Source organism: Candoia aspera, chromosome 4 (genome assembly GCF_035149785.1).
Source record: "Candoia aspera isolate rCanAsp1 chromosome 4, rCanAsp1.hap2, whole genome shotgun sequence".
In the NCBI taxonomy this organism is placed as follows: Eukaryota; Metazoa; Chordata; class Lepidosauria; order Squamata; family Boidae; genus Candoia; species Candoia aspera.
Genome location: NC_086156.1, coordinates 24,269,175 through 24,284,766, shown reverse-complemented (window position 1 = coordinate 24,284,766; position 15,592 = coordinate 24,269,175). Strand labels below are relative to the sequence as shown.

The window sequence follows — 15,592 nt, the reverse complement described above, 5'->3', positions numbered from 1 at the left end:
AGTTTATTTGTTAATTTGTCTATCTATCTATCTAATTTATCCCTGCCCATCTCCTCCCATCGGGGGACTCTGGTATTATAGTTAGAGTTAGGGTGTTACCTGAACTAGGAAATGATTTCCTCTTCTGGTTAAGGCTCTATGCAGGAAGTTCCCAAACTGTGTCAGTTCACAGCACCCTTAATGTCTTAGTCATTTTTTCACAGAGCCCCTAAGCCAAAAGATAGCTGAAAATCCAGCTGTACAAAAATATGATGTTGCAAATGGATTATGCAAAACCCAGCTTTGCAAATGGACATCACAAACATTTAAAATATCTCACGGTGTCTCTGTGAATTGCTATGGCACCCTCAGCAGAGTTTGGGAACTGCGGCTCTATGCCGTAGCCACAGCATGAATCCATAGTTTTTGTTTTTGGTTGGTTTTAATAATACCTTGTTTTGTAGGAATCATTGTTATTCGGCCCAGAAATCCAAGTGAATGGCAGCATCAGCCCTATTAGGTAGACCAGACCAGAAAATCAACTTCATAGTAGGCTGAAACTTATTGAGATTGGCTCCAATAACAGAACCTTGCAAGTCTGACTGTTCTCAGATCCCTCCTGCTCCTCCTTACGGTTCAGTGAATTAGGGAGGTATCTGTCTGAGCTTCTTCGTTATGGACTTAAAATATGCTTCAGCCCCTTTTACCTAGGCAATGGATCCTGCATATTTCTATCAAGGTGATCTTCCTTACTTCCTACAGGCAGGAGCTGTCACAAATCAGAACTCTTCTGATGAATCTCCTCTGCTGTTTTGATCTTTCTTTTATCCCCTTAAAAAGCAAGGGGTTGGAGGGAAGGATTAGCTTTCCCACATCTCAGTGTGGCAACTATGTTCCTGACTAGCCACTGCTGAAGTGAAAAAATGAAAGATCATCAACAAATCCAGAAGCATTTACTCATTTAGTAAGTGCAGTATTTTTATTTTGTTTTAGTATCCATGTTAAGTTCTGAAACTGGACGTACAAAATTTTGTCCTGTTATAAACCAGATCTCACAACTTTTCTAGTGCACAGCTATTCTTGAACATTTTGATATTGGGTGGCAGGGAAGCTGGAAGGGTACTGAGCCCTCCACTGGATACATCCCCAAAGAGAAAACCAATTAGAGGCTGAATGGGTGGTTGGCAGCAATAAAAGCACACCAATATGTGCCTATATAATACAACAAAGGTTTGTAGATCCCACTGGTCAACCAAGAGACAACTGAACAGCAGCTAATAAAATTGGGTTTCTCATCATTGTTGCAAAATGTCATAGTATAGCAAATTGGTTCAATTAGAAACTAAACTGGAATAATTATTAGTTCAAAAGAGTCACATTTAAACACTGAAAAAGTTATTTTTTTTTCTTCAGCAACAGTCTCATCATTACCTCTTTTAAGGTAGCAGGGAACTTCATCTGTTGTAGAGAAGTGTTAATAATCTTAGAGATTTGAGAAATTGCTATCAAGATGGGGTCCTTGCAGTCCCTTATAAATTAAACTGGAGAGGGATCTAACAGTTAAGTAGAAGCAAGAACTGACCCAAAGATCTTATTCACCTCTTTGATGAATGAGCAATGAGGCTGGCTCAGGCAGATGTTATCAGAATAGAGCACTTGGACATGGTACTGCCCAGAGTGGCATCACGTCCAATGTGAAACAGAGCAATTTTATCCACAAAGATTTGTACAGCTGCTTACAAAGAAGATCAGATGGTATTGGCACTTTCTGGCGCTACCAAACGGTATGTCATCCACCTGACAATCCTGAAGGGTGAGACACTGATGCAATCAGGCTGGAAAATCGTAACTTTTACTCCCTTATTATAAAGTCTATGATAAAGCGGTGAGATTGGTGCACGTGCTATGTTAGACTGGATGCATTTCTATACCTGCAACCCAATTTTTCAAGCCACCTGTCCTTCTGCTTTTTATCACCAGTGAATGCTCCCTGAATGCTCTATACACCAAAGAGCATTACAGAGATACTTATGAGTCACCATATAAAATACTTAAGATACTTCATTATCCAATTTCTCAAGTTGCTGATAGGGTGGTCATTTTAAAGAAAACATTGACCACAGCCCGCAGAATCTGAAGGCAAAACAATCCTAATCTGGCTCTGGCCCTTGCAGAGGGAAACTTGTCACAACAGTCCAACCTTCACCAGGTCCTGATTTGTTCATGGAGAGGGCACTGCTTTCTGGGACCCTCATATACTGATTTATACCCATTATATAAAAAAATTAAAAACCAAATCTAAGGTATGTCCTGCCTTAAGGGTGGGTTCCAAAACAATCTGCGTAAAGAAAGAGGATTCATATGTGACACACACACACACACAAACACACCCCTATGGTGACACATAGAATATGATGTCTATATTACCTTTTAAAATATTTCTTATTCATTTGATTCTGCTGTGCTCTTTCTAGCATGTATAAAAGTGACCTGCATCTAACCTGCATCTCATCCATTCCAATTAAGATTATGTAGATCAGACTGAATTAGATCACAGAGTTTCGCTTCTGCCTAGCTAAACAATTTTCCTGCTTAATCCCAAAGGAAGATAGGAAGCCCTACTTTCTCTTAGTATACAAGATGTATACATTTCATGCAACCAAGTGAATGAAGTTACACTTTATATACTATGAAACAGTCCTCTATAATTTAGAGCAGCTGGTTCTCAGATCTCAATTACTGTTCACTGGGTGTGGGCATAAAGTTTGGAATTATAGTTATTCATGATTACACTCACAGTTTTTTTTTATTTGTTACAATTCCTGATCAGTTTTTCATCTTGCTATCTTGAATCTGCACATAAACGAGATTAATCAATCATCTGAACTTACTTAAGGATATTAGCCTAAAACCGCAATATTTGAGTTAATTCCTTAAAGAAAGTGACAAAGCATATCATGGTCCAAATCTCACCTTATTCTGGATCATCAAATGGATTGTGGAAGGATTCAAGGATCTGATATAAACTTCTATCCTTGCTCTAAGCTTCATAAGACCTGTTAGCTTTAAGCTGATTATTCTTGTCTAATATACTTCATTCTTCAAGACAGGAATGGATAATTCAATCTACTTCCCTTCTTTTGCCACTAAGAATTCCATAAAAGAGGTACATCTGCAATTCACATAACTGTTAGATTATGCTGTCATAATGAGAGGACATATCCAGCCTCAGCGGAAAATGACTTCTAACTTTTACTGTTCAGGCTCTAAGAAAATTACTATTCTTTCATGATGATAATTAAAATACTAATATAATCTCACCAGCATCAACATTAAAAATGGATTTTATACTTTGCAACATAAGGAATGGGTTAAATTACTAGAAATGTAAAATGGAATAAAGTATTTAAGCAATTTGCATTTACAATACTCTGTTCTTTTTATTAGAAAAGCAGAGGAAAAATATATTAGCATATTTTGTTATTAAAGTTTTGCTACTAAAATTGGCTGAATGATATACAGTTTCTGATTACCATGAGCTCGGAGCAAAGCTTCTGCAGTAAACAATGGTGCTTGAAGCATATCAGCAGATTCTACAATCAGCATATCTTTGAGCCTTCGAAGGTCCTGAGGTCGTAGTCCTTCATATGGCTATGTGATGGAATGAAATGAAGCAATATAAAAAATATTTTACTTATAAATAGGTTTTGAAATGAACTGAAAAAAACCTTAAAAATGAATTTTGTGGCAACTCACTCAAGGTAACATAATTCCCACATTGTTCCACACAATCCCCTCAACACACAGGGACCCCAAAGTGAATTTTGAGGCCCCCAGAGCCCTTTGGATTGCGCCATTACTGCCTGTCCATTTTAGTGGACAGCAGAATAAAAAGTTATTTAAGAATTAACATGACTTTTATTTTTGAATATTTTTTTTAAAAATCCCACCATACAAATGTTGAGGGGGGGAGGGGAGGGGGAGCCTGGTCCTGGTTATGCAAATACAGCCTCATTGAGTGTGCACTGCCCACCCTGCCCAATGCAGGCCCAAAACAAAACCCTAAACAATTCTTCTATAAAATATGTACTTTTCCTTGTAACCAAAGACTTAATGCAAGTTTGGGGGGGGGGCACATTTAAAAAAACATAGTTAAGACTGAAAGTTGTATATAGTCAGTATAGGAGTTTGAGATTATGACTTTTACTTTTTAGCCAATTTGAACAACAAAGGGTCCAAAACCACTAGAAGAGATACGCAATGTACTTAAAGAATTTGTGAAATTATACAAATGATACTAGATAAAGTGTGTTTTAGCATATATGGAGTAACAATGATTTTTCAGTTGTTTTTTTTAAGGATAAAATGGCTCCTAGAAAGTCAAGACTTGTTCAACTTGTCATTAAACATCATTTCTTCTTCTACTGAGTCTTTCAGAAAGCATAAAGTTATACAATGCACTATTGGGGCATATTTAGCTAGGGCAAAACATTAGCTCTTCCCCTCCCTTTCTATCATTGTGCTTTATTATAATGTATATCCTCCATTTTCACTCCTTTAAAGAAACTGGAGAGACAAGACTGTAATACTGTTATGCGTATCAGAATTGTGAGAAATTCTTACTGCAAAGTAGCCCAAGACATGACACAGACATCTTTCATAAGATATACATGGTTGCAACTGTACTGTACTGTCAGTGTATGCCTTTGGGTCCATGCACAAAAATTCTTGGACTACTAGTCTTCATGTAGCCAAAGAAAGAGCACAAGAGAGAAGCTCACATTTTGAGAAGTGCCAAAAGTTTTAGATGAAAAAAAACTTCAAAGGGCTACCCCCACTCTGCAAGCCTGAACAATGAGAAATAAGCATGCCCACAGCTGGCATTCTACCAGCCTTGAACTGGAACATTCCATACCGCAACATAACCCTCCTGCCTCATTATCTTCCCTTTTTTGGAAAAAAATTGTACTTCTATAGAAAAACTAATGCTATAATAATTTAAACTTATTAGTAATAGCAAAGTAAAAGGGGGGGAAATCCTTCTTACAGCAAAAACACCCTGAAACTTTTAAAAGGGTTTTGCAAGCTGCTACTTCCGTAAGCTTATTACATTTTAGCATAATGGGTCAGCTAATTTGTTATTTTAGCATAATGGGTCAGTTACATTTGCTATTTAAGCACAGATATTTGCAACGTATTTCTTTCCATATATGTAGTTTGAAAGCGGTTTGAGTAAATACAGCACATGATATAGCCAGTTCAAAGAAGGCACAGGGAGCAAGTCATCTTAAAGAACTGTGCTCTGCCAAAGTCTCTATATAGTTCGTGCTTACTAGAGAAGACAATGGGCTACATGCATAAATCTAGTTGCTATAAAACAGCTCCTTGTGTTTCTAATGGACAAACCCAAGAATTTAGGGTAAACATTATACAGTTCTCCAGTGACTCGGGTTTTTTCTAATAAAAGGCACATTAAGTAGATAGATATTCAGCTGGTACAAACAATTTTTAATTTTAGTTTACCTCTCTTTTGTCTAAAGCAGCATATTCCGCTTCAATACTTTCAGCTTCAGGATCTCGTGAAAACACCATCTGAGATTCTAAATTGAGAGCTAATTCTTTGTGGTGCTGCTTCTCTGCACAGTCACAGGGAGTATCTTTATTTTCATTTTCAGCAAACAAGTCTCCACCATGTTTTACTAGAAGCTGAAAATTGAATAGAAATATCAGTGACTCTCTTGATACTATAAATAATTAAAAGTCTTGAAGAATTTCAAGAGACATTTTTATATAAAAATCTTTAGAAAGCTGTAATACAAACTTTCAGTTTAGGAGAATGTGAAACAATGACTTCATATGATATGCTTTTTTCTTTCATTATGGCACTACAACTGGAGTGTTTCAGGGAAGCCGAAATCTAGGTGGCTGTTAGACTGTGTTGACGGGGTGGAACATGCTGGTTCCAGATTTGGAGGTTTGATGTGTCGATGTAGGACTTTGGTGGGTTGGAGTACGGTCTGCTTCTCAACTAAGAGGTGGCAACATTGCTAGATCACCATGGATAGATCGGTGGAGAAGAGCTGCAAAGGCCTCTGCTGTCCTGTTTAGTGGGGAAGGAACATGGCACTGTGACCTGAGGTACAGATTTGCTCTGATCTGGGGCTCTGGGTGGCTGGTTAGTCCCTGGCATTAGGCAGCTTTAAGTTGACAGTCACCATTTTGACAGCCTCTCTCTGTCTCATGAAAGCCTGAGTTTACCAGAGCAGAAACAAGCCAGAGCTCTGAGGAAGCAAAAGATCTGGGTTGGCAGCTGCTGATATAGCACTGGCTCCAGTTTGTGGGCTCTTCAGCTGGACTTTGTTATGAGGACATTTTATTTCATCTGGATTGCTCAGGAGGCTGGTTTGGAGGAGTGTTTCCTGGCTGCTTATTCTTTTTACTATCATCTGGATGTGATCTGGGACAGTGTCATTGCTGAACTATATCAGCATTAATCTCCTAGAGACTGGTCCTTGCAAAAGACTTTGAAGGCAACACTGGGTTTGAACCTTGGGATCCTGGCCTATTACCTGGGTGAGAACACAGGCTTCAGATTTCCTTCCTGTCTCTGGTGAGAGCAAGGTGTGGCATCTGAGGGGCGGACCTAAGCCTGAAGTCACTGGTTGAGTATTCCTTTGTCAGATGGCTGTGGATTTCCTTGGATGAAAGGTGCTAGCCAGGAAGGGGAGGGAGGTCATGGGGGAACAGGATCTTGATTGCAATGGGAAAAAGTATGTATGGTGGAAGTCTGAGTGTGGGATGCTCTTGGGAAAAGCAGGTTTAATACCTTCGCATGACTCCCCCCTTCTGGCTCTCAATCCTCACATCATGAGCCAGGATTCCAGATCATTGGAGTCCAGGGGCTCCAGTGCTGCTATTAGATGCCAGGTCTGTCTATAAAGATCTTCCTCATCCACGATTTCATTTGGATAAGAGAGCAGACCTGGCTTGTATTACCAAACCTGGGAATGGGAGGAAGATGGGGAAATTTTCCTCTCAAAAATCTGCCAACCCAAGTGTCAGGTTTGGCACTAGATGTAATCCCTGGGCAGTCGGTAGTCTCTTTGAAGGATGTGCTCTCTTCAGGAACAGGGGAAAACAAATACAGGCTTTCCATGCTTTATGCTAGGGTTATATTCCCCCCAAAACTTACATAAGGTGAATTTACATAAAGTGAGACAATGAACCAGTGAAAAAGGGGGTTGCAGGGTATTGTGATAAATTTTGTAAATGCATTGACAAAAGACCATTATTCTTAAGCATAACATCACCAAATACTGTATTTCTTTCCCTTCTCATACTCTATGCATAGTGAAAACATTTTCTCCATCTTTTCAACAGTTGGATTTCTATTGCATGTGGTTATCATGGAAGACAGAGATAGAATGCATCACAGTACTATGAGTTTTATTAACACTTCCTTATGTTGTGATTAATGGAGACTTGCCCAGGTTATAAGCTTGTCCTAGGGCTGAGGATCCTTCATCAGCTATGGTGCAATGTAATACTGTATGTCCAACTTTGTTTCTAAGATTAGAGAGGTCCTTCTCCTTTTCATTTTGGGTAAGGGGTTGGACAAGACGTTGATGGGTTTTGACCTCATAGTAACTGTACTGGAGTAGCTATTGCAGGTATGGAAGTAAGTGGGAAACAGGATGCAGAACTAGAATATGATGTTAAATGCATGAGTGAGTGCAGAAAGGAGTTTTGGTGTGAAAATGTTCAAGCAGTTTTGGTGGGAAGAGCTGCTGGTATGTTTCCAGGCCTGTGGTGCAAATTGACTATGCATGCTAGTGTTTTTTTCATAAAGCAAATTCTTAGACAAAAATGATTAATCACATAATAGCTAATTTGTGTAAAAGAAATCTGCAGAAAGTGAAACCTGTACAGCGCTGAAGAATAAAGAAACTTTCCCTCTGGACAACTCAGTAAGCTAAGTAAGCTACTCTGATGCCTGTTAATCAGCTTCTAAGCCCTGCACAATAAATTATAAAAAGCTAGGATAATGCTGTTGTCACTACAGTCTGTCCATGGTAATTATATTCTTACACAAAACAGTGCCAAATCATGTTATCTGTGACAGAAAAGAACACAAGCAATTCCCATTAACATACAGTTAACATCTATTGTGAAGGAGTTCATGAGATGGCATACAGCCTTGGCTTACACAATTCTCCTATCATGTGATCATGATGTACTTGTGTTGGAACACCTGGTGTGCACTATATAATATAGAACACTTAGTATATAATACTAAGCAGAACCCATGGCTTTCCTTTACCATACAGATTTCAGCACCAACCCTGCTAAATATGCAGACTGAATACAAGGAAAAAACTTTTTAATGGATGAATTATTTTTCTACAAATATACTTAGCATACTTTTATAAAAAATTTTTATAAACTACATAAAATATGTAATCATTACACTGATAAATGTTAAAATTTAAGTTGCATGAACAGCCTGTTTCCTTCTTTTATATTCTTGCAAAATAAAAACAACTCAAGAATAGGCAGATATGCCTTAATTTATTTATTTATTAATTTTTTATCACCGCCCATCTCCCCCAGACGGGGGCCCTGGGCGGTTCACAATAAAAACAATTAAAAATTCCATAAAATCATAAAAACAGCCATTAATCAATCAGAATAAAATGCAGCAAAATCCAAGCCATGGCAGATCTAATCCAAACCATAAGGGCATGAAACTGGTCCCCGCAAGACTAGGGAATCAGCCAGCCCCAAGAATGGCTCTTCCCCTCCTTATTCCAGGCAAGGCAGCAAAACCAGGTCTTCAGCTGTTTTCTGAAGTCCAGGAGGGAGGAGGCTAGCCTCACTTCTGGGGAAAGGGTGTTCCAAAGGGTGGGAGCTGTTGCAGAGAAGGCCCGCCTCCTGGACCCCGCCAGATGGAGTTCTCTTGCAGACGGGGTCCGCAACATGCCCTCTCTGCACGATCAGATGGGACGGGCTGATGTAATGGGGATAAGACGGTCCCTCAGGTAACCTGGACCCGTGCCATATAGGGCTTTAAAGGTGGTAACCAACACCTTGAATTGGACCCGGAAGCATACTGGCAACCAATGCAGCTCGCGCAATAGGGGTGTTATGTGTGCTGATCTTGCAGCACTCATCACTATTTGCGCGGCTGCATTTTGAACCAACTGCAGCTTCCGGATAGTTTTCAAGGGTAGCCCCACGTAGAGCACATTGCAGTAGTCTATCTGGGAGATGACCAGGGCATGAGTGACTGTTCGAAGGGCCTCTCGCTCCAGGAACCTCTCGCTCTATATTAAGACAACAAAATTTTTAGTACTAAGCAAGAAATTTTACACCTGCCTCAAACACTGAAGCGTTCCTCGCTTCTCCATGGTGACTGTGCAACTTGAAGAAACATTTAAAAATTTACATTTAAGTTTAAATTCAGAGGTTACACTTCTACAACTAAGATAGTAGAACATATGGAATGTCATAAGGTATTTTAAGAATAGCTACTGTGGTTGATAAAGCAAATCTGTTCATGTTAAACAGTGACTAAATGGAGCTCCATTGGGAAATTTGATGGATATTACAGTACCTGTAATTCCATCATGGAAGAAAAGCAGGATATACTGTAAATTAATAAAAATGTAATACATGATGTAGTGTTTCTTTCTTTAGATAGAATAGTAATGCTCTTAAGTTATTGGCATTGCCTGAATTTTATTACCTTGCCTATGTTTTGTAACACATGTTCTTTATTTACTTTAGCAAGCATTTACATGATGTTTTACCTCTACACAAGTCTTCATTCCTGAGGCAGCAGCATAGTGCAAAGGTGTATTCCTTTTGTTATCAACAGCATCAATAGCAGCTCTTTCATATTCTCCTTGGTCAAGCTTTGCTCCTTTCCATTTTAAGATCATCTGTAGACAATCTGCTCTTCTGAAATCATCTTCAAAGGGTCTTGTCAGGCGAGGTTGAAGAGCTCCATCTGAAATCATAATCTGAGGTCCCATACAAAGCAAGTGCATAGAGGTTTCATTGTGCACATTTCGTTTATTTGGGTTCCCATCTCTCACAAAAAGAAAAGTCCTGTACAAAGAAAATAAGTATGTAGATGTAAATGGAGAACAATTTTTTCTATCTTGATTATCAAAGCAACTATGGTTTATATTTTTCTTATACCACTGGCAGTTGAAAAAAATTCAGAGAAGTTTTCAGAAATAATCAGTTCTGGAGTCTTTCTGCTAAAACATGCAATTAAAGTAAGTACTGAACTTTTTACTAATGTGATCTTTCTAGGATAGTTAAACACTGAAACCACTAAGGAGAAAATTTTACGTTTTATGTAATACAGTTATTTGATCTGTGCTGAGACAGTACATAAGAAGGCAATAAATAGCCACTACACTTTCAGATTTATTTTTTTTAACATGGACTTTGGTCTTTCACTAAAGAACGTCAGTTGTGATTAACCTATCACATAAGTAAAATCTTACAGCACACAACCGAAGTCCTATAAGTGCGTATCAAAAGAAAAATATGCACACAAATATAGGAAAGAAACTAATTTAGATAAGGTATCTCTTGGTCATGGCTGTACAAAATACTTCTGCAAGCGAAGAAAAATGCAAAAAAAATTTTTTTTTTACCCACTTTTAGAAAAAAATGTTCAAGGTCCATTGGGAACTTATTTTACATATCTAGTGGTTTAAACATGTTAGCATCTTAGTATGTTTAAGTGATATAATACACATGATTATACCAAGCTAGAGGTTTTTTTTACCACGGTTTTATTTATTTATTTTTCAAATTTTGCCACCCCTCATCTCCCCCCAGAAGAGGGACTTTTTAACCATGGTTTGCTGAAAAAGTCCAAAAAAGCTAGAATCAAAGATTATGTATTATGAGCAAAGCAATCACTGCTTCTTTGGACCATTCACATTTTTCCTTCATTTTTGGATGTTCTTGTCTTGCATTTTTATAAATTTAGACAGATATTTGCATGAGGCACAAGAACAAACCAAGAATTATCCACAATTCCAGAAATCAAGCACATCTCCTCACCGACCATCCCACTAAACCACAACTACATTCAAAAAGCCAAGAGCACACCATGTGTTCAACCAGTGATTTAATGCCCTAAAACACTGGTTTATTACTAATCCCCCTCAAAATAAAACATGGCTTTGTATCTAAGCATATATCAAAATCCAATTAGCTAAATGCAAAATAAGGAGATAGCCTTCCACTTGAAATTTTAAATGAACAGAATACTATGTTGCCAGAAGACTCTTCCTTGCTTCTATGCATCCTATTTGATCCTGTCTGGCAGAAAACCTAATCAGTTCTGTCCACGCTTTATGACATTACATTTCCACTTAAAAAATAAAATCTTGTAGAAACCATCTGATAATGTACTGCATAATCTAACCTTATTGTGTGTCTCACTGAATCAGATGACATGTTGTTTTAGATTATAATCTGTATCAAGATTTTTAAACACAAATAACGTTATTACTTTTAATCAGTCTAAGACATTTATTTATTTACTTACTTGCTTACTCACTTACTTACTTACTGTCCCACCTTTATTATTTTTATAAATAATTCAAGGTGGGGGACATACCTATTACTCCTTCCTCCTCCTATTTTTCCCCACAACAACCACCCTGTGAGGTGAGTTGGGCTGAGAGAGGGACTGGCCCAAGGTCACCCAGTGGGCTTTCATGCCTAAGGTAGGACTAGAACTCACAGTCTCCTGGTTTCTAGCCCGTTGCCTAGATAAAAAACATTACAAACAGATTATAAACCCTGGAATAATAAAAGGCATCATAACTGAAGGCAATCCACTGATTCACTTCCAAAAGTCCCTGTCATCAAGTGCCCTCCGTAGATAGTGTTTGTCTCATTTTCTAGCTTTCCCCAACAAGTAGGAAAGTTTCCATATCACTCTAAAATTATTTATTTAGGAATCCTTATCCATTCTGCAATATTTTAATTCTTTGTAAACCATTATTTACCCCAGCTTTCTTAAAATTCACATATTGTGTTATGTATCTCTCCATTAGGAGCTAGTGGAATGCTATATAATTCGTGTCAATAAACTTTCTTTGCAGTATTTAAAATTATCTTCCATTTTTAGTATAAATATTACTGGTAGCTACAGTAGAAAACATAAAATGTCAAATAATAGTATGAGGTGAAGATTATTGAAGAAAACATATCAACAGGCTATTACAAATGGCTAGAATCTCTGAGAAATTAAACTAGATAAGGCATGTATAAAAATGACAGAACTCAGAGGTAGAAATTAGATCTGTAGACCATCGAAAACTAGAATTTAATCAACCTAAAATGCACCAATCAAAATACAACAGAAATGAAATTTAGTAACTAAATATATTTTATATCCTAACTAAATCTAGTTATTGCCATATAATAGTCAAAATGATAGTCATATTATTGTTTTCTTTCATTAAAAGTAGTACCCCTTAAACTGTTAGACTAAAGTTACTCTAGATGTTTTGTTTTGTTTGTTAATTTAACACTTTAGGTTACTGGATAGGAATACTGATGATATAACAAAATAATGTTATTTTAAGATTATGTCTCTGGTGTATAAATAAAACTGGAATTTTACCTCAACTTATCTGAAATTTATGCATTAAGCTCTATGAAGCTGACTTCAAAAAAAATTATATTGCACTTACTTACAAGTAGATGATAGTAATAATAATTTCTTCTCAATAAATATATACAGAGCTTGTTATAAAAGATTAGGAAACGACATATTATTGCATCTTGCCTACTCAAGATTAAAATATACAGTTTGACCTTGTGACAGAAGCTATTTTTGTATGTAATATACACTCCATTGTCTCTCTTGTTGATGTCTGTGCAGTAGCTGAGGAAACAATTTGTTTTGTACAGCATTTTTCCCAATCCACCCCCCAAATTAACTTTTTTTTAGAAAAGTTACTGGAAATTTATTTATTCATTCAATTTATATTGCCGCCCATCTCAAACTACTGACTCTAGGCAGCTAACAACAATAAAAAGTCATAATATAAAACAATAAAAACAATAACAAAAATTAAAAATAAATATAATTACAGCCCAGCAATCTAAAAGCCATGGTGCTAACATAACCATGAAACGGGCCCTTCCCACACTCAGGGCCCCAGGCCCCGGGCACAAAGCCAGGTCTTCAAGGCCTTCCAGAAAGCAAACAGGGTTGGGGCCATCCTAGTATCAGGAGGGAGGATGTTCCAGAGGCGCCACAGCAGAAAAGGCACGCCTCCTGGTCCCTGCCAGCCGATATTCCTTGGCTGACGGGGCCTGGAGCATGCCCATCCTGCTGGACCGGATTGGATGGGCAGAACTTACTGGGAAAAGATGGTCCCTAAGGTAACCTGGTCCCAAGCCACGAAGGGTTTTAAAGGTGACAACCAGCACCTTGAATTGCACCCAGAAACACACAGGTAACCAAACCAGCTCCCGAAACAGAGGTGTTACATGTGCCGAGTAGCCAACACTATTTACAACCCAGGTAGCCGCATTTTGTACCAGCTGAAGCTTCCAAATTCTCTTCAAGGGCAGCCCCATGTAGAGTGCTTTGCAGTAGTCCGAACGGGAGGTCACGAGGGCATGAGGGACAGTGAGTAGTGCCTCCTGGTCCAGGAATGGGCGCAACTGGCGTGCAACCCAAAGGTGTGCAAAGGCCCTCTTAGCCACGGCTGCCACCTGCTCTTCCAGCAGGAGCCGTGAGTCCAAGAGGACCCCCAAATTGTGCACCAGGTCCTTCTGGGGCAGTGCCACCTCATCCAGGACCAAAGATGGAAAAACCTTGGTACTAGGTGGCCCAAACACTGAAAGCCACTTGCTTGGGTTGAGCCGGAGCCCGCTGCACCCCATCCAGGCCCCTACAGCCTCCAGGCACTGAGGTAGGACATCCACAGCATCACTCAGACAGCCCGGGGTGGAGATATAAAGCTGGGTATCATCAGCATACTGATGATACCTCACCCCAAACTGTTGGATCACCTCACCCAGCAGCCTCATGTAGATGTTAAATAAGAGGGGTGAGAGAACTGAGCCCTGTGGCACCCTACACAGTAGGGGCTGTGGACTGGACCTCTCCCCTCCCACCAACACTGACTGGAACTGACCCCAGAGGAAGGAGGAGAACCAGCGCAACACATTGCCACTTACCCCCAACTCCTGAAACCAGTCCAGAAGGATATCATGATCGATGGTATTGAAGGCTGCCGAGAGGTCAAGAAGAGCAAGGATGGTTGCACCGCCCCCATCCCGCTCCCACCAGAGGTCATCCAAGAGCACAATCAATGCTGTCTCAGTCCCTATCCTGGCCTGAATCCTGACTGAAAGGTGTCCAGATAATCCACTTCATCCAGAGCCCTTTGAAGCTGCTGTGTGACCACTTTCTCAACAACCTTCCTTAGAAAGGGGAGGTTGGAGACTGGACAAAAACTATCCAGATTGGTTGGGTCGAGTGATGGCCCCTTCAGGAGTGGGGGCACCACCGCCTCTAGAGCCGGTGGGACCACCCCCTTCCTCAAATAGGAATTAACCACTACCCAAACCCAATCACATGTCCTCTACCGGGCAGCCTTGACCAGCCAGGATGGGCACGCATCTAACACAGAGGTGACCGAACTAACAGCTACAGGAACCCTGTCTACTTCCTCAGGTTCAACGATCTTAAACTCCTCCCAAATAACTATGCAAGACTCAGCCCCTGTGCCCCCACTGGCCCTGCATCAAGGCTGGAGTTCAACGCAGAGCTGATGCAAGCAACTTTACCTGCTAGATGCTCAGCATATTCCTCACTACAGCCCTGAAGGTAGACCCCCAAACTACTCCCTCCAAGGAGAGTCTGGATCACCCGAAACAGGGCTACTATCTGCAGTTGCAATACAAGTGGAGAAATAGCCACATTTCGCTGTCCTTACCGCCACGAGGTAGGCTCTAATAGCAGCTCTAGCTCGAGTTTGATTGTCTTTGCTCCCTGTCTTCCACCAACTCCAGGCGTCTCTTAGCCCTCTTAAGCCTCCTTAGCTCCTCTGTAAACCACGGGGAGCCACGGGAGCCATGGGCATGGAGAGGCCGCTCAGGCGCAATCCAATCCAAAGCATGGCCGCTCTCTCATTCCATGTGGCCGGACCATGCAGCAGACTTCCCAGAACAACCCCGAGCTCCCTCTGAAACCCAACCGGGTCCATCAGTTGCCTGGGGTGGGCCGATCTAACAGATCCAGCCTCCCTGCAGAGGGGGGTGGCGCCACAGAACTGGAGGCTCACTAGAAAGTGGTCTGACTATGACAGAGGTGAAACCAAAACCTCCCCCAATTTCAGAGCACTCTGTCACTGCTCCTACAGAAAAACCAGGTCAGGTGAATGACCACCATTATGCGTCGGGCCCTGGATTACTTGGGACAGGCCCATGAACTCCCGAGCTACCTCCGCCCCCGCCCCCAAGGAAAGCAGGTTGAAATCCCCCAAGACCATAAGCCTGGGGAACTCCACTGCCAGCCCGGCTATGAAGTCAAGTTGCTCAGGCAGGGAGGTTGCTA

General features: G+C 40.2%; 1 protein-coding gene across 5 annotated transcripts in view; it reads right to left on the bottom strand.

Moving 5' to 3' along the window:
- Positions 1-15,592, bottom strand: part of ANKIB1 (ankyrin repeat and IBR domain containing 1) — a 71,848-nt gene that overhangs the window by 37,395 nt on the left and 18,861 nt on the right. For all 5 annotated transcript variants that reach the window (XM_063303615.1, XM_063303619.1, XM_063303617.1 and 2 more), the window contains exons 3-5: positions 9,789-10,089; positions 5,503-5,685; positions 3,513-3,630 (exon numbers count right to left, since the gene is read on the bottom strand). In XM_063303615.1, coding sequence (XP_063159685.1) covers positions 3,513-3,630; positions 5,503-5,685; positions 9,789-10,089 — 602 coding nt within the window. The remainder of the gene's footprint in view (positions 1-3,512; positions 3,631-5,502; positions 5,686-9,788; positions 10,090-15,592) is intronic.